The following is a 21,235-nucleotide window of genomic DNA, read 5'->3' as shown; positions in this document are numbered from 1 at the left end:
TAAATACATCTAAGAGCTAGATAAGTCAGATTATTTACAGATCATAGGCTACAATCCTAAAAAAAAACAACACTTTCCTGAGAGTAAACCCCATTGAATGAAATAATGGTTAGGATTGTTCTCAGAACCTCTCCCTTTCTTTTCCTTTAAACAGAGTAGTTCCTTTCTTCTCTAGGTGATCCACTAAAAACAAATTAATGAAAGAGAATGGCATGTTGTCCGCGGATGCGTAATAATGAGAGCTGACACCAGAGCTGGGATAATAAAAGGGCCAACTTTATTTTTATTGTTCAAGAGGAATCTGCAGCGCACACAACCAAAACATCCCCCATAACTGACTGAAGTGCGGGCCATTGCTGGGATGCAGAAGAGTCAGGCCTCCTCTTGTTTTTTGCATCCCCATTCTTAGGGCGAGACCCACCCTGGCTCTGAGCTCTGAGCTGTCACGTGTGGTATGACTCTTGCTCTTCCTTGCCAAGCCTTTTTAGTGCTCGAGGGAGGTGTGCCACGTCCAATCCACCCTAGCCGCGAGGTCTATAGGTAAAGGATAGCGGCACCCCTCAAGGAGTTCCTGTCCCAGGTCCCTGCCAGGCACCAAGGCCCCAGTCCTGGTCTGAGGGTTACTCCTTCATCTTCCCAATTGATGGCTCAGGGTGCTCACCGGAGTTGTACCATAATCATGAAACCACATTTTCCTGCACTGCTCCTGCATACTACCTATCATTTTCAGAGTAGGGTAGGCGAACCCACCCCCCCGGCTAGTTGCCAATTGCCCCGGGGGGGGGGAAAGCAAAAATTCCTATTCAGCCCCCAGATGGGCAACCAGCTTGTGCCTACTCTGAATTCGAGGGAGGGAGGATGGGTGTCTCCTTTGTTCGCCTTCCAAAGAGGGAGGGTCTACGCGACCCAGTCCATAATATCCCTTCCCTTGGCTCCACCCTCATCGTACATCAGACCTGACGATGCACAGCACTCTGCTCTCTTCTCGCGACCGCAGCCAAAATCCACCTCGCCCTCCCTTCTTCGAAGGCGGGCTGGGGTGGTCTTGTCCACGGATGCGTAATAACAAGAGCTGACACCAGAGCTGGGATAATAAAAGGGCCAACTTCGAAGGCGGGCTGGGGTGGTCTTAGATTGCTTGGGGGTAAAATGGAGCAGCTACAGTTTTCCAATTCTGCTTTCTAATAACAGACATTTCTGATTATAGAAATTCATGTAACTGCTATAAAAGACAGTAGTACAGGCCTTTGTTCTTCTACATTTGTACAGCTTGATTCCAGCATTTTGTCATTAGTGGAGCATTTTCTCTCATTTCTGTTCCAATTCCTCATGATGAGCTTGTATATGGAGAAGGATGTGGGTAGCATTGTTTATATTTCTTGAAACCACAATCCAGTAAAATTCCCATTAGAATGTAAAATGTTATGCTGACATGAATGAATGTTACTCCATTTCTGCTTAAACCCTGTCAACTAAAATCCAGTGAAAACAAGATTTTACAAGAATTCTATAAAACACTCAGCTCAAGACAAAGAGTTTCCAGGGGAGGGGAATTCCATTCTATGGGGGTAGACCCTATTTGTTTCCCTTGCTTATTTGTAGCTGATGCACAGAGAAAAGAGGACATTATTGGGAGACTTTAAAAAATATCATGGTGGGATTTAAGGAAACTGCATGATTTGAGGGTGTTTTATAGTAAGTGTGATTTTGAAGTTCTATAGAAGCCAACAGGATTTGGGGAGTGTCATGTTATACTTCTTTAGCGAAAACAAATTTTTTAATTTCATGAGTTTGTTAACACTTTTCTTTACCTTGTACAAAGGGAGATAGGCTATAAATTAGGAATATTTTCATCTTATTTTTAAAATAGCTATAACAAATCTAGCAAGCTCCAATCACTATGGTGCTATTCCACTGACGTGATAGTGAAAGGGGGGGGGAAGAGGCAAAGGTGTACTTTTGCAAGAAAGAAATTCAAGTAAATGCAATGTTTTTTTCATAGAAGGCAAGACAGATGAATACATGAGTTTTGTGGAAAACATTACCTCAGTAATCTTGGTGCCTGTAGGCACTATGGTACCCATTGATGGATTTCCTGTTGCCCATTTCCTTCTTTGACCGCACCCTGTCATCTCAAAAGCAAGTAGCTAGTCCTGGCTTTCTTCCACTTCACTGAAGCAACAGGTGCTTTGGAAGAACTTGGGAGGCATCTACCTCTGTATCTTCGGTGAATATCCTTTCCAGAACTGCTGCCTGCGTCAGTAAAGAATGCTTGGCTTGCAGCCTCCCAAAACTTTGTGACTGGGCCTGGCATCACATGGCAGCTGTTTTGTGGTTGGTCCTGGTTCCGTGGCATCCAAGGTTTAGTGGTTACTATCCCTGTTCTTAAAATTCCAAAAGCATCACAGGCTCAGCAAGATACCTGCCTTTCCTTATGAAGAGGAATTAAAGATGTGGAAAGCAAGAAGAAATGTTAATTATACGAACTGTGGATAGCATGATTTCCAAGTACAGGCCCCTAGTATTGACTAATTAGGGTACATTAAACCATGATCTGAAACTATAGTTTGAAGTTATTAATTAATCACAGCACTACTTTTTTTGATGGCACACAAATGATTAATCTTGGCTTGTTACGCAGCACTATCCTTGCCACAGTGAAAGCTGGCATACTGGCTGGGTCTGTACAGAGAAGATGGGAGAAAGTGATGAAACCAGCATTTGTTGAGACAAAGCAGAATTTGAATGATTTTTTTGTGAGCCAAATCTTAGTTTCACAAACTAACCATTGTTAAAACGAACCATGGTTTCATTTTGTGTCTGAATTGAACCGTAGGCTGACTCTGACAATGAATTTCATAGAAATACTGTGTGAATTCATCTTGATCGGAAGTCCCCAAGTCCCTTTTTCCAGGGTTTTTACTTATTTTATTTTTAATTGCAATTTTGACTACAGCTGTAGCCATCAGTGAGTCCATGTTTGTTGGCAATTGGTTCTTGTGGGTTATCCGGGCTGTGTAACCGTGGTCTTGGTATTTTCTTTCCTGACGTTTCGCCAGCAGCTGTGGCAGGCATCTTCAGAGGAGTAACACACTCCTCTGAAGATGCCTGCCACAGCTGCTGGCGAAACGGAAAGAAAATACCAAGACCACGGTTACACAGCCCGGATAACCCACAAAAACCAATTAACTCTGACCGTGAAAGCCTTCGACAATATTTTGTTGGCAATGCTTATTTATCAGCATGCATGTTACGGATGTTAGCAAGTACTTGCCTTTGTCCTCTATATACCCTCAGTGTTCCTACAATATGTTACAGTTATACTCTTAAAAAACCACAGCAACATATACAAGCTGTTTAAAGCCGTGGTTCTGATCAGTTTACTCCGAAATCCCTTGTGCTGGAGACAAGCAGCAAAAGAGGGATGTTGCTTACATACCTAGTTTGTAACCTACCCAGAGACATATGGCTGTTAAAATTAAAAATAAGAGGTTGAATTAAATGAAGCTTTTGCCGGGTCTCCTGTTCTTATATTCTTTGAATGCCTGTTGCTCTCCGCAGTGTTTATGCACTGTCACAAGGCGAGATATCGCATGGCACTCCAAATGTAATATCACTTTGAAGAAGAGTTTGCATTGTGACTTCCTATTTTATGCTACCATCTTGAATTTAGGTTCTGAGTAAGAGTAAACTTGAACTCAATTCCAAACTTTCCATATTTTTCCTTCTGTGTTGTAGGCAGCTTTCTGTTTGTAACTGGAAGTCCTTTACCGAAAGCTATCTTGTCTGATGATAAAACCATGAGTGTATGAAGCTCACACATTTTTCATCTCTTTTATGACCTTATCTTTCACGAGCGGCTTCTGTGAAGGTATCCTAACTATAGAAAGCACCTGGAAAACATATATGATATCTATGCTGTGATAAGCAGTTGTGAACAAGAAACTAGACCTGTCAGTTCTGAACTGTTCATTGTTAAAAAAAAGATACTTTGTAGATTTAACTGATTGCAAAATACATTATAGGAGGACTAACAGCTGCTGTGGTGCTCATAGTCAGGAAAGCTCAATAGTTACTGTTGCATAAGAAAATTTTATAAGAGGCTGATGTTGATAGGAACTACATGGATTTAATACTGCAGCACAGAGAATGACTGACTGTCTGACGTTGGAACTTCAGTCCTAAATATATTTGATTGTTGTTCAGCTTCCAACTTTGTGTCCTTTGAACAGGAAAGTAATGTCCTGATCCTAACAAGACAAGTCATTTCAATAAGAGAGAGAAAACAATGTACTGCCAACGTTAACAGCAACCTTTGTGATTCAAGAAAAGCAAAGCTACTCTTATTAGGCTATCAGGTAGCGGAACTTATCCAGTACTAATCAAAGTTACACCCATCTAAGTCTGTTAAAGTCATTGAGCTTAGCAGGGTGTAATTCTGATTGCTAGGAAAACTTGAAGGCAGCAGGAAAAGAGGAAGACCCAACAAGAGATGGATTGACTCTGTAAAGGAAGCCACAGCCTGCAATTTGCAAAACCTGAGCAAGACTGTTAAAGATAGGATGTTTTGGAGGACATTATTTTGGAAGCAACTTGATGGCACTTAACACACACACAATTCTGATTAGGACTGTATTATAGTTCCTAAAGTGAAAGATGCCAGGGTTTAAGCCTGGCTACAAGTCCCACCTTTCTGACACAGAAGCTATTCTTGCTGACCCTTTGATTTCTGGGTACAGATCACAGTAACTTAGTGGTGAGAAAATTGCATCCTGGATCATGCTTGTACTCTCTGATTATCTTTCATGTTCCAGAAGAGAGAGCTGGCATTGGAAACAGGATGTGGTGTAAGCCTTCACTCAAACGAGGCCCTGTGTACTTAACGAGGGGAGATTTGAATCCAAGACTGAAAATGAAGAATTAATTTTAAAGTCCCTGCTTCCTTTTTTTAATGTTGCACTGTTGGAATGTACTGTGGGAAAGCGACAAAAATAAAGAATTTTCCGGTAAAGGAAATTTTAAAATTTGAATCAACATTCACAAATCTCAAGGAATAACTTTTTTTCTTGCACAGCAGACGTTATATTCCTAAGGGTATTCTCTTTCTTGCTGGAAGACAACTGAACACAACCCATATCATAATGGAACCATGGAATAATAAGTCTGTTGTTATCCCTAAAATTGCTTGTTTTTAAAATTGGTATATTTCTCAACTGTACCTAATTTGAAAGTTTACACTGACACTTTGTGATAACTTTGCAAGACTTTGTGAACTTTGGCATAATCCTTGTATACACAGGATTGCTTTTTTTGTGAAAACCTGTTGTTGTTTTTTAATACTCCATACCTGAGGGTTGAGGTAACACAGCACTCCACAAACTTTCTTTTTATTGTCTACTACTGCAAGTTCGGAGTGAGAATTCTAACATGTCTTAACCAGTTCCATTACAGGCTGAATAAACCAGTTTGAGGGATTCCAAGTTCTACAAAGTTTGATTTGAGTCCAGTAGCACCTTAGAGACCAACAAGATTTTTGGGTTATAAGCAAAGCTCCTTTGTTAGGTATCTTATCAGTCCAAACACCAAGAGACCAAATTTTGTTGGTCTCTTAGGTGCTACTGTACTCAGATCTAACTGTTCTACTGCAGACCAACATGGCTACCCTCTGAAACAGTATTTACAAAGTATTACAGTATTTATTACCAATTTAACTTCTGGGATGCAAATATGTTAGAATACTGATTTTTTTAAAAAAAAGGTTAAATTCATTATTTTGATATAATATATAGTGAGCTCATGAATTTGCTTTGATTTCTGTGATTGAAATGATGTTAACTGTATGTATTCTTTGGAAAACTGATAGGTGATGAAGAGGGCAGCCCAGAAGCAGCAGATTCTGATGGGGATGCACGACTGGAGAAATCTGGGCCGCTTACGCTCGAGACGGAAGACTGGGATGGGCCAGGTAGGAAAGTGTATAGTTAAACTGTTTGCCTTCCACAATAACACATATGGCTAATATAGTATTCAAGAGCTTAGGGAACCAATACAATTATCTTTATATTATTATACTATCATTTTTGCTAAACTTCTTGAGCTTTGCAATCCTTGGCTTATAAATTCTGATAACATTCCTGTGATGAGGATTGGGCAAGGACATATTACAGCCCATTCCTGAGCTGACTGCGTAGGGGAACGGTGGGGAAGAGGCACACACATTGCTAAGCTATTGCTAAGCTACTCCTAAGCCATTGCGGCTATGCCGTTAAACAAACAAACAAACAAAAAGCTGTTTCATGGCTTTTTTTTGTTTAATTGGGGCTTTTTGCCCCATTGAAAACAGCGAGGCTGCGCCTGCAAAATAGCAGGCACAGCAACGCCGTTCCGGCCGCCAGCGCAAGTGGCCAAAAGTGGGTAGGAAGCTGCCTATCCAGCGGCTCCTCCCCCCAGCCTGCCCCCGAAATGCCCCCCTGCGCCGGTGTGGCCTCTCTACGCCTTTGCTGGTGCCATGGGGAGGCTGCGCCAGCGAAGGAGTGAGGCACGGCTCTGCTGTGCTTGGCTGCCGGCGGAGCCACTTTCCCCGCTGGCGTAAGTGTGTTGTGATTGCATGATTACACGCACTTACTCTGGCGACGGGGTCAGGCCGGCTCCTAAGAGGTTTTGCCCCCCCCCCTCAGGAATGGGCTGCTAATGTACTTCAGACTATCCAATGAGGTTCATAGCTAAGGTGTTGAACCTGGCTCTCCTGTATGCAAACTCATCATGCTAGTCATTTCTTCACAGTGTCTGTTTCCAATTTTTGACTGTATGTTTCTAATCTCTGAGGTCCAGATTAAATATAGAGCTGCCTTGAGCCCGACCTTGGTTGGGAAAAGCTGGGTAGAAGTCTAATAATAATAAAAATGACTTCTATTGGTTGGTACAGTATAGACCACACATTCAGTCTTGGGATCTTACAGAGAGTACAAACCACTGGTTCAGTCCCTGGCATCTCAGCTAGTAGGACTGGGAAAGATCTCTGCTTGTGGCTTTGAAGTACTGGTCAGTATAGACATAATACTGATGTGGGATGTGTGCCAGCCCTACAGAGTCTGCACAGTAGTGGTACACTCCATCCAGCCTGGCTGGAATTAAACATGGCTGGGCCAGAGGTGGCACAATGCGGGCACCCAGGTCCTTTGTCTGTTGATTTAAAATGAGTCAGGGAGCCACAATGGAGAAAGGTTGGAAGTGCTGAGGAGGGAGGGCAGAGGGCTGCTGGAAGCTGGGCGTACTGAAGAAGAGCGCAGAAGGCTGCCAGGGGATGGGACAAAAGTGGAAAGGCCAGATGGGGGAAGGAAGAGACCAAGTCTAGCGGAGGATAACCCAACCCTGCCAACCACAGTTACCTCAGGTCACAAAGGAAGATAAGAGGAGGGTGTGCTGGTATAAGGGAGGCAGGCATTGGAGGGTCCATGGGGGTGCGCAGCATCTGAAAGAGAAAAGAAGAAGAAATAAAAACATTATGTAATGAGCAAGGGCCAAGGAAGAACCCAAAAGGGGAAACCTCATAGCAAGGCAAAGAGGCTCAGGACCTGGATCTGAGGCTCTCATAGTCTAAGGATGACAACTGGACTAGATGGACCAGTGATCTGTTATCTGTTCTATCCTTTCACACTTTTATCTAGCTGTCCTTCTAAGGAGTTCAGGGCAGAGAACTTGATGCTCCCTTCATCCATTTTATCATCCCAACCAACCTGTAAGGTTGGTGAGGCTGACAGAAAGTGCCCCAAGGTCATCCAGTGAGCTAAGATGTGGTGTAAATGTTGTATTTGTCAGGACAATTAGCATTCACTTGGCCAACACTCCAGCCATACAGTCAGTATCAATGGCTCCACTGGAGAATACCGTATTACAGGTAGGGAAATTCGTTATATAACAACCACAGTTCACATAGTGCTAAGCAATACGGACAGGGTGAGTCAGACTGCGGTTGCAGTCTAGATCAACACTCAGTCTGGACCTGCAGCCCCACCCTCCATTCAATTATCCGTGTTGACAGTTTATGTTCCCAAATGCTGGATGCATGTTTCCTCCTGAACACAGCATCATTTTATGTACGTGAGATAATTTCTACCTAGGTAGGCCAACTGCCTGGAAAATCCTGTTCTTTATTATGGTTTCGCATGGTGAATTGGGCAAATATTTTTTTCCTATATATCCTGTGGTGTAAGGAAAAGAAACATTGGTTTGCTTATTTATTTCTTTACTCAATAAGCTGCCTATCTCTTTCATATAAAAAGCTGGTTCAGGGATTTGCTTGTTTATTGCTGATTTAAGGGTAAAAGCAGTGTTTCCTTTTGGCCAGGAGACTAAACACCTATTATCTAGTTTCAAACTCTGAGCTTACATTTAGCAGCATGTTGAGTTTAACAAATGGATATGGCAGCCAATGATGTTTTCAAGGACTTTTCTTATCAGTTTTTCATTTGATATAAATCATTTAACACACCCTGGTCATTGACTTCAGAGTTAAGAGAGAAACCTGTGGACTGCAATCAATAAAGTGTAAGAGGTTTGTGTTTAGGCAGAAATGTAAGCTAATATTTTCTCTCACAAACAGTATAAACAGTGTAAATGCAACATGACAGAACTGGGAAAGATGGCTGTTTCATCAGCATGAATAAGAATGACCCAGACAGCCATTAGCTGTGAATATGCAGAACTTGGTTTGTGAAGCAAAAGAGCATAAAGGATTTCTATATTCTTATGTAAGGATCTTCCTAATTATCCTCATAACTGTTTCTTGAATAATGATGATTGCATTTGAAAATAGTAATATCTTAGAATAACTGTTTCTAAAAATGGAGGATATCCTCTTCAAAAGACTGAAGAGCCCAGAAGTCTTTGTAGAAATAATTTATAATGCAATGACAACATTTTTCATTTTAAAAAGCCTCTTATATTTCAATCACATTTTCATCCTTGCTTGACTTTGCAAATTACTGTATTCTGTGTATGAAGGGGAGAAGAACTCCAGCTGTAATTTTCTGAAACCAGCAGGTGGAAAATATAGTGCAAACAAAAATTAAGATACAGTATATCTGATTGTTGTGATATCATTTATAGGGTTGTTAATGATATACAAAAATATGCCTATATTCTGCACAAAGCACTACAACATTATGTAAAAACAAGATTTGGCACTAAAAAGTATTGCACTATAGTTCAATAGAGTTAAGAAGAGAATGATTTACTTAGCTTTCACATGGTGTTTGAGCAACTTGCTTTAATTAAAATACCTGCAGTAAGTTTCATTTTCTCAAAATTTCTTTGGTATGTTAGTTGTATGTATATGTGTGTGTATAAATTTAATTTAATATGGGTAGAATGTTGGATGTCATGGAGATTTTATATCTTGTCAAAGCAGGCAAGGAAATTAATTGATCCATAAGCAGAAAAATGTTGAGGAAAATTCAACCACCTGGTAGAACTATATACATCAGAAGGGCCAGGGGTAGCTAACCCCCAGTATGTGTTGGGGTAGTTAACCCCATCAGCAACACACTAGACCATTTAGCTTGGCACATGATGCAAGTATGATGGTCAAGTAAACAAGTAAAGTTTCTAAGTGCTAGAAGTGCTGATGGAGCTGGGGGCAAGGGACAAGGCAAAAGCCATGGCTTATGCTCATCATGTGGCACTGCCAGCAAAGTCTGATGCTAGTTCCTGAGGAACTGGCAGTACCAATGGGGATCAGCTAACTCCCAGTGTGTCTGGCCAAGTACAACACTCATCTTTCCCTCCCAACTTTTTTTTTTGCCAGTATTCCAAAATTTTCATGAGCACATGTTGCCTTTTTTGGCACTTTGGCTGAAAAGGTAGCCTGTTTGTGTTGTAAGGTATTAAGGAACCTCTTTCCTCAAATGGCCCTCAACTGAGCATAGGTAGTCCATAGAAAGTTTGATTCTGCCTTGACTCAGAACATTAGCCCATCTAATTCAGTAGTGACTGACAATAGCTCTCTTGAGTTGCAGGCACAGTTTCCACGTATGGAGAAAAATATAACTGTAAATTAACCAAATTAATGCTCAATAAAGGAAGCCACAGCCTTCAATTTGCAAGATCTGAACAAGGCTGTTTGGAGGACTTTCATTCATGGAGTCGCCATGAGTTGGAAGCGACTTGACGGCACTTAACACACACACACAAATTAACCAAAAGAGGAGGGGAAAGGGAGGGAACCCTGAAAAATTGCCTGGGGTTGGATCCAGACTAAACTGACAATGTCCACCAGTCCCTGTTTCCTTGCTGCAGACCCTCCTGTCATTGCCCAGGGCCCCCGGTCCCCCAGGAGCAGCATTCAGTGGGCATCAGTGGGCTGCAGTTGAGTGCTGAGGCAGAAAAAATCTGCTTTGATGATACGAAATTTAGTCTGCATCCAAACTCTAATGAGGACTGAGAATGTTCCAGAAGGGATGGAAGGCCGAGAAAAGTTGTGTGAGACAGGAAAAACACACAAGAGAAGAGAATCCTGAGAGGGCAGAGAATCCTGAAAGGGAGATTTTGTGCAGTGGCATGAGATTTCTAAATTGTTTATCCCCTCCCTAAGTTTTCTCATGGGACTACAATTTGTTTTATATGAATGCAGTAGGGTTTTCTGTAGGACTTCCAAAAAAGGAATATATAAAACCTAATGATGAAACATTTGTAAAACAGAATTATTCCTCCTATTAATTTTTTTGTTGTTGATTTAGAAATTATGTTTGATTTTCTCGTGTGCAAATTATGCAGTGTGCTGTTTTGGTGAAATGTGGGCTGATGATATTCTTTGGTGCTGTTGGTATGTGAGTATCTTGTCCCTGTGTTGAAATGTTTGTTTTAATGGATTTTCTGCAATACCCTCTCACTTTTTTTATAAATTACTTTTTTATTTCATGGTATAAACAAGTTGGGGCAGAAGCAGGCAAACTGTTTAGTGTATGTTGGAAAAAGCAGACACTGAGAAACAGGAATTCTTCTCCTTTTTTTATACAACCAGTCTTGAGAAAGACTTGGAGATTACAGTCCTGATTTTGTTTCTCTTTTTGATTGGGGAAATGTGGCAGATATGGGATCTTGGAAAATGCTATTTGATGTAAATTAACAAAATCCATGAAACATAGTTAACCACAGATATAGTCTGACAGTAAGAAGAATATTGTGAAGAAGCAGAGGAAATCATAGGACGGCTGTGTGTTACTCTGACGGTGAATCGGTATTATCTCGGCTATCAGATAATGCAGTTATCATTAATTTTCACATTTGCATTTCAATCTTGGGAAGGAAATGACTCTTGCTGGATGAAGATAAGAGCTCTGTACCACTATAATGAACCATCATTTTATCCCGATGCTTTGTATCCATATGAAAATGAGTCAGAGTGGTGATGTGCTGTGTGAGTGGTTGTGTGTGTGTGTCTGTGTGTATATGTATATGTGTGCAGGGGTGGGTCATAGAAACATTATAACAAAGTGTCAAAATTACTACAGACTTCAGAGCCTTTGTGAAACAAGAGGCAGTCTAAATGCATCTTCGACAGTGAAGTGGATGTTGGATTAAAAGAAGGCTAGGCTCTCCTGTTGTAGAATGAACTGGAGGAAGAAAGGGCAGAGAGGAAATTCACTGAATCATAATCCAGTTTCCATCACTCACGATGAAGTATTTGAAGACGTGCAAGATAGCAATCAAGCTAATACCCCTCTCCGCAGATTAATGAAAGAGTCAGGCTTCTTCACTCATGACATGAAGTTTAGGGCAGCTAGAAACCAAACCTCTTACCCCACTTCTATTATCAGAGCAAACAAACTTGCATGGATAAGTTACTGGTTCCTCACTGAGGATAACGTTTCCCTACCTTTCTGGATTAACATTTGTCATGGATTTGCTCCTGTGAAACATGAGCTGGGATCTAAATACAGCCTAATAGAAGGAGAACTAGTTTGTCAGTATAGTAGTCCTTGGCATGTGTAGTCTTCCAGTTGTGAACACGCAGGGAGATAGGAATCTGCCATGTACTGACTCAGAGCATTGGTCCATCAAGGTCATTATTGTCTACTCTGACAGCAGCTCTCCAGAATTTCAGGTAGAGGTCTTTCATGTCACCTAGTGATTGATCCTTTTAATTGGGGATGCTGGGAACTGAATCTGGGATCTTATGCATGCCATGCAGATGCTCTACCCCTGAGCTACACCCTGTCCCAATTTAATAGCTTGGTGACTGGTAAATCCTTGTTATGCTGTAAAGCCCCTCTATATTTCCTTCCATTTTCCTTCCTATTATGGTGTATAAAACTGTTTGACCTCCTCATTGGCTTACTCTTGCTTTTTCATCAACTGGATATTGTCTTAAAAGGTTAATTACTCAATTCTAGAATCCTGGAATAATTGGTGGCTCATGGTGCTATTTTGGTGGTATCCTGCAGAAGACTTCTAAAGTAAATATTTTGCAGTCTTATCAATAAGGGTGTGTTCAGATATTTACTGTGCGTAGGAATTTGTGTACATCCCATAACTTTCCTTCTCTGGAAGCCTGATCATTAGTTCCATCCTGAGTTGCTACTCAGCTCGTCCCTTCTCACATTGTAGGAATAATTATGTGAGTGTGAGGCCTGTTTGTTCTGCATAGCAGATTATTCAGGTACAAGACAAAAAGCCAGGTTCCTCTGTTGCAGGGGAAAAAAACTATATTATGAGTTAAAAAAATACCAGGCACTTGCATTTTGAAGCCATATAATTTGGGCATTTTGAGCTACATGAAACTGATATCATATAAAACCTCGACAGGCAACTAGGATATGAGAATTCTCCATTACCCTGGTTTGATGCTGTAGACACAAATAGGTATTATAGCCCCCAGGAAGATCCACTGCAAAATTCCACTTGTGGTGGTGTAGAGAGCACCACATGTGCTCCACTGCGGTTGCCGTCTGCCATGCAAGTCTTAAGAGACTAGCAGGGGTTGAAGTCAGAGTGCAGTGTGTCTGAATAAAAAGAACGAGGACGCTAGATTCCCTGTGCTTACCTTTTCCCCCTCCCCCAGTGTAAATAAATAGTCAACGTTGGTCTTGTACAGTTTGCTGGCTCATCAGGCTCAAAATATAAGTGTGGCACTACAATGTAAGTGTGGAGGCACCCAGAACAGGCTGTCAGGGAAAAAAGCTGATTTTTGGACATGGTACATAATATAGTGAAGACATTTAGAAGTTCAGCTTCCTGTAGGCTGTGCAGTGAAGGACTTAGAGTTTGAAATTCTATTGGGAATCAACAGACATCTGCATTACAATACACTGTTTCTTGTAGTTTCATGCACCAAGGGACCCACAGAATCTGGCAGGAAGCTTTGCACTTTTCAGCTGTCTCCACTGTATTTTGGTCATAAAGGCAATCACATACTCTGGTAATTGCATAGGACTAGGAAACAATGTCAGCTTCTGGAAGCAGATGGGTTGAGAATCAAAAGGGGCATGTAATTGGTCCACAACCATTTTGCTCTTTGTTGTGTTTTTCTCATTAATTCTGCCAAGATTATTCCTGCATAGCAACAATTTTTTTTTCTTGATCCATTGAAGGACAGGGGTGTTAATATACTGAACAAGTATGCCCAACATGGAGTCATTTATGAGGAAAACTATACTCCAACAAGTGCATGCAAACAAAGAATGAGCTTGGAGAATACCAATTCTTTCTGAAACGAAGTAGTATTTCAGCGGATGTTTTTAGACAACCTGTTTTAAGTGAGATTTCCTATTTTAACCCCCCCCCCTTTAATCTGGTCACCTCAGAGCAGTCAGAGTAGTCTAGCTAGTGATTGAAACAGGATATTTTGTTGTTGTTTCCAGTACAACCATCACAATTACTGTAGAATATAACTTATTAGAGGCAGTAGATGATCCAGTACATGCCTGCGCATAGCTTGTTATATTGGGAGCTACTGACCGTTTCTCTGTGTGGTGGGGAAGCTCTTCTACTTGTGTGAGGAACTGAGCATGAGATATGGATACTTAATATTTTCACACTTGTGAATATCTGCAGTGGGAAGAACTTCGTCAGTTTACAGTTTACAGTTCATTATGCGAAATCGACTTCACTACACTTCATTATGCGTAAATATGTTGTGCACACTTTCCCAGCTGTTATCAACCTGAATTTTAACTAACTATAGATTTGGTGCTGTATATTTCAAGTCTCCGGCAATGGACTGTTACAAAACCTGTAATACCATCCAGACATTTGATTACTTCCATTTCTTTGTGAGTACACCTGGGCCATTTCATGTTCTATACACTTTGAGACATTTGCATCTCCCCCCTTATTCACTCAGTCCTATGCTTTCAACTGCTTGATCCCACACAGTTGCCCACGGGTCATTTTCTCTGCCCTGAACTTCCACTTGATCCCCTCCCTCGCCACACTCCTTTTTTTCAACCCCATGCAGTTTCTTCCTTACTGCATTCTTGCATCTATACATCTTTCCTGCAGTCCATTTAGTTACCCCCTTTTAATGAATATCTTCCATTTCCTTCGGATCTTGTTTGTTCCCTGTCTTACTTCTCATATTTCTAACCCTTGACCCCCCCTAGCCTACATTCCAGTCACTTTCCAGTCCCAGAACATCACAGCCCTGAGCTCTCTTCTGTTTTTAGTATTCAAATCAGTATTTAATTTCCCACTCCAGTGGCCAGAAAATAAATGCCAGCGTCAGCCAACAGGAAAATAATGATTATTGTCTTTCTGTGAAAGATAGTTTAAACATTGCAAAGAATAGGAGAAAGCAGACATGGGACTTTTGTTTCTTTCCCCCCTTCTTCTTCTATAACATGAAAAATAGAACTCATAAACTTCCTACATAATGATAAGTTACTCTAGAAGTTACTTGGATGCCTGCTGGGAGAAAGGTGGAGTAACAATTCCCAAACAAATATAACTTGGGAAGACCTTCTTTTGGATGCCACAGCAGATGGAAATAAGTTGCCTTTGAATCTGCCTTTTGTATTTCGTTGTAGCATTTGAAGAAGTTCAATGGGTAGATTCAAATAATCAGTATGTCAAGTGCCTCATGTTCTAGTTATAATTTTCTATTTCAGGTGATACTAGGAGAAGAGAGAGAGTTTTGAGGTTGGGCATAATGAATGGTCTTTGTTGATTGTCTTTGTTCTAACCATCTGATTTTAGGTCCTTTCTTGTTAAGTGGGATTGGCAAAATGTATGTTTTATGGACAACTGTGATTAAGGTTCTAAAGAAAAGGCTAAAATATTTTCTGATAGAATATAAAATGTTTATTAAATGTATCTTCACCTGGATTCCCTGCTGGCTGATATTATCAGGATTTCATTTGAAGGCTAACAAGATGTCAGGTTGTGTTTTGTAAAAAAAAAAAAACGAAAAAACAACAGAAAAATCAACAGAAATCTTGATACTGATCTTCAAGTCTTTTATTGCACATTTCCAATTTTCCCTGATAAAGACAGACATCTCTTGGAGTGCCTGAATTAAATTCTTCCTCCTTTACATGTGATCAATGATGTTAGAATTAACACAGCCTGTCAGTTTTTAGAGGTATGCTGGGTGTTGCCCTCCCTCTCCAGAGAGCCAGCATGGGGTACTGGTTAAGAGCGGTGGTTTGGAGCACTGGACTCTGATCTGGAGAATCGGGTTTGATTCCCCACTCCTCCACATGAGCAGCGGAGGCTAATCTGGTGAACTGGATTTGTTTCCCCACTCCTACACATGAAGCCAGCTGGGTGACCTTGGGCTAGTCACACACTCTCAGCCCCACCTACCCCTCAGGGTGTCTGTTGTGGGGAGGGGAAGGGAAGGTAATTGTAAGCCGGTTTGATTCTTCCTTAAGTGGTAGAGAAAGTTGTCATATAAAAACCATCTCTTCTTCTTCCTATAGCAACTTTTTGCCAGAGCAATATCAGACCCAGAAACATGAATGTGTTTATATTGAAGTGCAGACCATGTAAAACCTTTCTTTTTAAAAAAAGACAATATTTGGGTAGATAGCTATGCCTAAGCATCTTTACTCTGCTGTTTGCTTCATATACAAAATAGTAAAGAATAATTTGGCAAAGTGAGTCATTCTCCTTTTCAGCATCTAAGCCTAAGACTGAAGTTGTGCCATTATTTTCTGAAGCCTTAATGTATCATATCACTGATCTAAAGATTGAGCTGATCTGTATTGTAAAGAAAAACGCTGACCTAATAAGTAAAGCTGGAGCCATTCATTAATTAGTAATTATAATTACAATTACATGGCAAAATTAATTTATCATGAAATAATCCTATCCGTTTTCCTGTTTGGAGAAATGGATTGATTTTTTTTTTTAGTAACACATATAGCTAAAGGCTGATATTCAAGTGAGGCTGAGTGAAGGAAACAGTGGAAATGCCACTTGCAGTGTTTGGGGCTTCAAGAAGCTGGGAGTTTGTCCGTTCTATGAGTTGCTTCTCTAAATAAATGCAGGTGTGTTGAATTACAAGAAGGTTCAAATGTGTGAATGGGGTCATGCTGAGCTATTGGAGGAAAGTAATAATGTTAACATAGAAAAATGTACATAATACAGAAAATATGCTATAGCATATAAATCTCAAAATGCTTTTTCATCCTCAGGCTATTTAGGCTTCCTTGATATTCAAATCTTAATGTATATTAAATGGATTTTGAGGAGGTCCACCTTGCTGGACCTCAGGCAGACTTGGAAAAGTGTCTCCTTACGGATATCCTTTTATATACTGTACATATTTTCAGAGGCGTTATAGCCATGAAATATAGCCCTTTGATGACATCACAACTGTGAAATATGACTTTATTTTGTTCATCAGTGGTCAGAATATTGCTCTATAACCATTGCATTCAATAAAGCGTATGATATTGAATTACTGAGATAAATGTAATATACTAACATGCTCACCCAATTTATTGTGGTAGGATATCATTGAATAAAAGTATTACATGTAGCAGCAGTAGTAGTAATAACAACAACAACACTATTTGCAGGGATAAAAAGAATTTGGAGCTTGCAATCTAAACTGTTTGAAATAATTGGGGTTGTGCCAGTCAAAACCTCTTGATTCTGGAACACCTGTCTATGAGCGTACGTCAGGGTGGTCAAAATGTCAAACACATAAATAGGCCTGGCAGATGTGCATTTAGATTTAGAGGGTTCTGCTGAGTTATTTCTGTTTAATATAAACAGAGTTTTGAACTGAGCAGCCTTTCTTGTGCTTTTCAAGCACTAACATGGATAAACATCTTTTAAACATGTGCATACACCAACAAAAGTCAGCAAGGCAACTAATTTCCTTAAATGTTTAGGATCCTCAGTGGCTTGTCAGGCTGCCCTCAACCCTTAACTTATTCCTATTTCCCCCTCTCCCATTTTAGACACTGTCCTTTATTTCTTTCCTCCAGTTGTCTTACCTTTAATTCTGCTTAGCTTGTTAATAACATAGATTCAAATGATCCCGTTTTTCTTCAGCCCTGCTCTATCTTAAATATTATGTTTTCACTTTGAGTATTAATGTATGCTGAGAACTTTTATGAAAATTGATGTCTAACATTACTGATAGTGTATTTCTGCTTAGATGCCTGTATTTCCCCGAAAAGCACAGCATGCCCTGCCATATGGCGTTGCAGTGCTTGCTAGTGTAAATGTGTGTACATAGGGTGTAAGAGCTCAAAACAGTAACATTAACACAGAGAATGTCCTGCTTAATAGGAATACAAATGCTAAAATGAATTTGATGGAAGGAGGTTTGGAGCAAACCACAGAAGATATCGGTGTTATATAGCTATCTCATCAAAAGGTAGCAAATGTACAGGACCTTTTTTTTTTTTGCAGTTTTCAATTTGAAAGAAAATGATTTCATTAAAAAAAGGAGCCATCAGTGTGGATGTTGGAGAATGCCGAAGCCTGATGAAACCAGCTGAAGAGACAAACTGAGTGTACAGATGCAGATTAGGCTTCAGAAGATGAGGGTGTAAAAGGGATTTAATGGTAGGATGGATTATAGAAATCCTTGTAACAATGTTAAATAATTATAGTTCCAGCCGAGATCAAAGCAGTGCTGATTGAACCCCCTCAAGCTGTTAACACGGAGTATCTTGAAGAGAGGGGGAAGAAAAACCCTCAGAGATTGGTCAGCCAATACGTCCTCTGATCTATAGAAGTTCCAGCTGCATTGAAGGTACAAGTTGTGGGGGAGGGAAAGATGGGAAGAAGAACTTGTCGGCACGTCTGGTGTTTTTTTTATATAATATGCGGCTTTCTTGGGTGGATATTAAAATTAGCTTTGTTCGCTACTGGCACACTTGATTGTGATTGGTTTAGATCTAAATTTCTGTGCATGGGGCAAGGGAGAATCAAACTGTTGATCACTACCTTCATTTTACGCTGTCCCACGTGCAGCACACCCGTTACACATCTTAAATTTCTCCACTCAGTTTGATCTGCAATCCAAGTATGTTTACCTCATTGCCTACAGTAGTAGATATTACTCATAATGTTTTTGGGTAAGTCTTGGCATTTACATGCAGATGATGCCGACTGTTTATCCTCATTCCCTTGTCTGGTTCCCTAAACAATTATGAAGGCTAATTAATAGGGACCACTTTTGGGATTGTTTTAGATCAGATTTCTGTAAAATTAAAGTTATATTGAAACTCTTAGACAGTGAAGCAGTTTTGACATGTGAGATAGTGGCAAGAAAACTATCCATTAGAATGAAGTTAAAAAATACTCTCTTTTTTTACAAACAGTTTTGACAATGTTCTGATTTTTCTGTACCTATAAGCATTTTCATCTTTTTATTTGCATTGCCCTCCTTCTCAGTAGCCTTCACCTGCTTCTGTGACATCATCACCAAGCCAAATTTGATTGGCTACATAGTGTTGTGACATAACCTTGTTTACTGCATGATCTTTGCATGCAATCATCCATCTGATTAAAGCCGAAAGGTGGAAAAAACACCATCCTGGCACCAAACAGCATGGAAAAATATGATAGTATCTACCCTACTGCCAGTTTCTATTTAAAAACTGAAACTTCAGACTGTTTGGTGAGGGTATTCTATTCAGTCGGGCTGAACTACTTGGGAAGGAGATTTTATGTAGATAATTATACTTTTTTTAGTTATGAAGGAATATCCATTGAGAACTACTGTGAACAGTGTTGACAATGTAATAATTTCTTCCCGAAGTTGGCTGGAGAAAGAAAATGCTATATTGTAATGAGACAAAGATCCAAATTCCACTGGCTGCAAGATAATTGGTAATACTTTTTTTCTTGTTGTTCATGTTAGTTACTTTATGGATCTAAAACTTGTGTGGTAGTTATTAGGGATTTGCACTAGCACCAAAATCCACATTCGGAATTTGGACCCTTCAGATTTGCAATTTAGAAAATCCTTAATTTCTGAATAACCAGAACTCCATTAAAGTCAATAGCTGTTTTCCACTTAAACACACACACACACACACACACACACACACACACACACACACACACACACACACACACACACACACACAGGCAAACCATGTTTTTAAAGGATTCCCTTGGCTCTCTGACCCTTTCCCAGCTCTCTTCAGGAAAGCCATCGTGGTATAGTGGTTAAGAGCGGTGGTTTGGAGCGGTGGACGCTAATCTGGAGAACTGGCATGGTTTCCCCACTCCTCCACATGAAGCCAGCTGGGTGACCTTGGGCTAGTCACAGAGCTGTCTCGGCCCCACCTACCTCACAGAGTGTCTGTTGTGGGGAGGGGAAGGGAAGGTGATTGTAAGCCGGTTTGATTCTCCTGTAAGTGGTAGAGAAAGCATATAGAAACCAACTATTCTTCACTTATTCTCTCTGTCACGGATTTTTTCTCCCATGAACCATAACAGAATAGTAGCTTGTAATAATTACTGTGGTTCTTGATAAGAGGAATTAACAGCACCAATATGTTCCCCATTTTCAGAGGGAAACCACAAGTGAAGCTTCCCTAGCCCTTATGCAGTGGCTGGAAAATCCTTACCTGTTGAATCTTTGCCATGTAACTGTTAAAAACCCAGAATAAACTACAGGCTCTTAGAATCCTAAGAAACCCAGAATTTACATCTTAAACGTAAGCCCTTTTCTTATGCATTGGTTAATTTCAGAATTTATATTTTGGAAATCCTGGCTCTAATGTAGGATTGCCAGCTCCAGGTTGGGAAATACCTGAATGTTTTGGGGGCGGAGCCTGAGGAGGGCGGGGCTTGGAGAAAGGAGGGACTTCAATGCCATAGAGTCCAGTTGCCAAAGTGGCCATTTTCTCTAGGTGAACTGATCTCTATTGGCTGGAGATCAGTTGTAATGGCGTGAGATTTCCAGCCACCACCTGGAGGTTGGCAACCCTACTCTAATGTGAACTAAGTATCAACCTCAGATTGTAATGGGTATGCCACTTGCCAACAAATGACCTGCTGGTTGTTTTTCATAAGTAAACTTTTATTGGTAAACCAGAGGTACAAGTGGTAGAGAATATAGAGCTCTAGATGTACGTGTTTGGCAAATGGGAATAAAGGAATAAATTATTGTATGAATTCCAACGTACCCAACATGTGTGGGACATCTGTTAATGAAAATGATATACGTGAGAGCCAGTGTAGTGTAATGATTAGAGTTCTGGGCTAGGATCTGGGAGACCCAGATTTAAATCCATTTAAATCCAGATCTGCCATGGAAACTTGCTGGAACCTTGCATCAGTCGGCCACACTCAGCTTACCCTCCCTCACAGGGTTGCTGTGAGGATAACATGGAGGAGAGGAGAATGATGTAAGCTGCTTTGGGTCTCCACTGGGGAGAAAGACTGGTTGCAAATGAAGTAAATGAACATGCTGTGTTAATTGTGGCTTTAAAAATGCAGGTTATCTATGACTTTTTATGAGAAACATTTTATTTGACCTTCAGTACTGATCTGATTGCTTAGCCCAGCTCTACGGTAATCACTGTAAAAGGAAAACCGAACAGTATTTCAATAAGATATTTATGGATTATGTAGAATTAATTCTGCTTCTGTTTTCTCTGCATATATTCTGAACCACCTTACATTATTCCAGCATTATTCGTTGTTCTTTTTAATATTGTGCTTTCAAGATCAATTACCCTCCTTGGATCAGAACCCATGGGATAACTTTGCTACAAGTGCAAGTATCTGTGTTAATAATTCAGCAGTCTTTTCCAGCTCA

General features: G+C 40.4%; 1 protein-coding gene across 2 annotated transcripts in view; it reads left to right on the top strand.

Annotated features, from left to right (window-relative positions):
- Positions 1–21,235, top strand: part of ZFPM2 (zinc finger protein, FOG family member 2) — a 378,561-nt gene that overhangs the window by 78,919 nt on the left and 278,407 nt on the right. For both annotated transcript variants that reach the window (XM_056854876.1, XM_056854875.1), the window contains one exon: positions 5,864–5,965. In XM_056854876.1, the coding sequence (XP_056710854.1) occupies positions 5,864–5,965 (102 nt within the window). The remainder of the gene's footprint in view (positions 1–5,863; positions 5,966–21,235) is intronic.

Source organism: Euleptes europaea, chromosome 8 (assembly GCF_029931775.1).
Source record: "Euleptes europaea isolate rEulEur1 chromosome 8, rEulEur1.hap1, whole genome shotgun sequence".
NCBI lineage: Eukaryota > Metazoa > Chordata > Lepidosauria > Squamata > Sphaerodactylidae > Euleptes > Euleptes europaea.
Note: the sequence above shows the minus strand (reverse complement) of the source record. Positions and strands in the feature narration are given on the sequence as shown.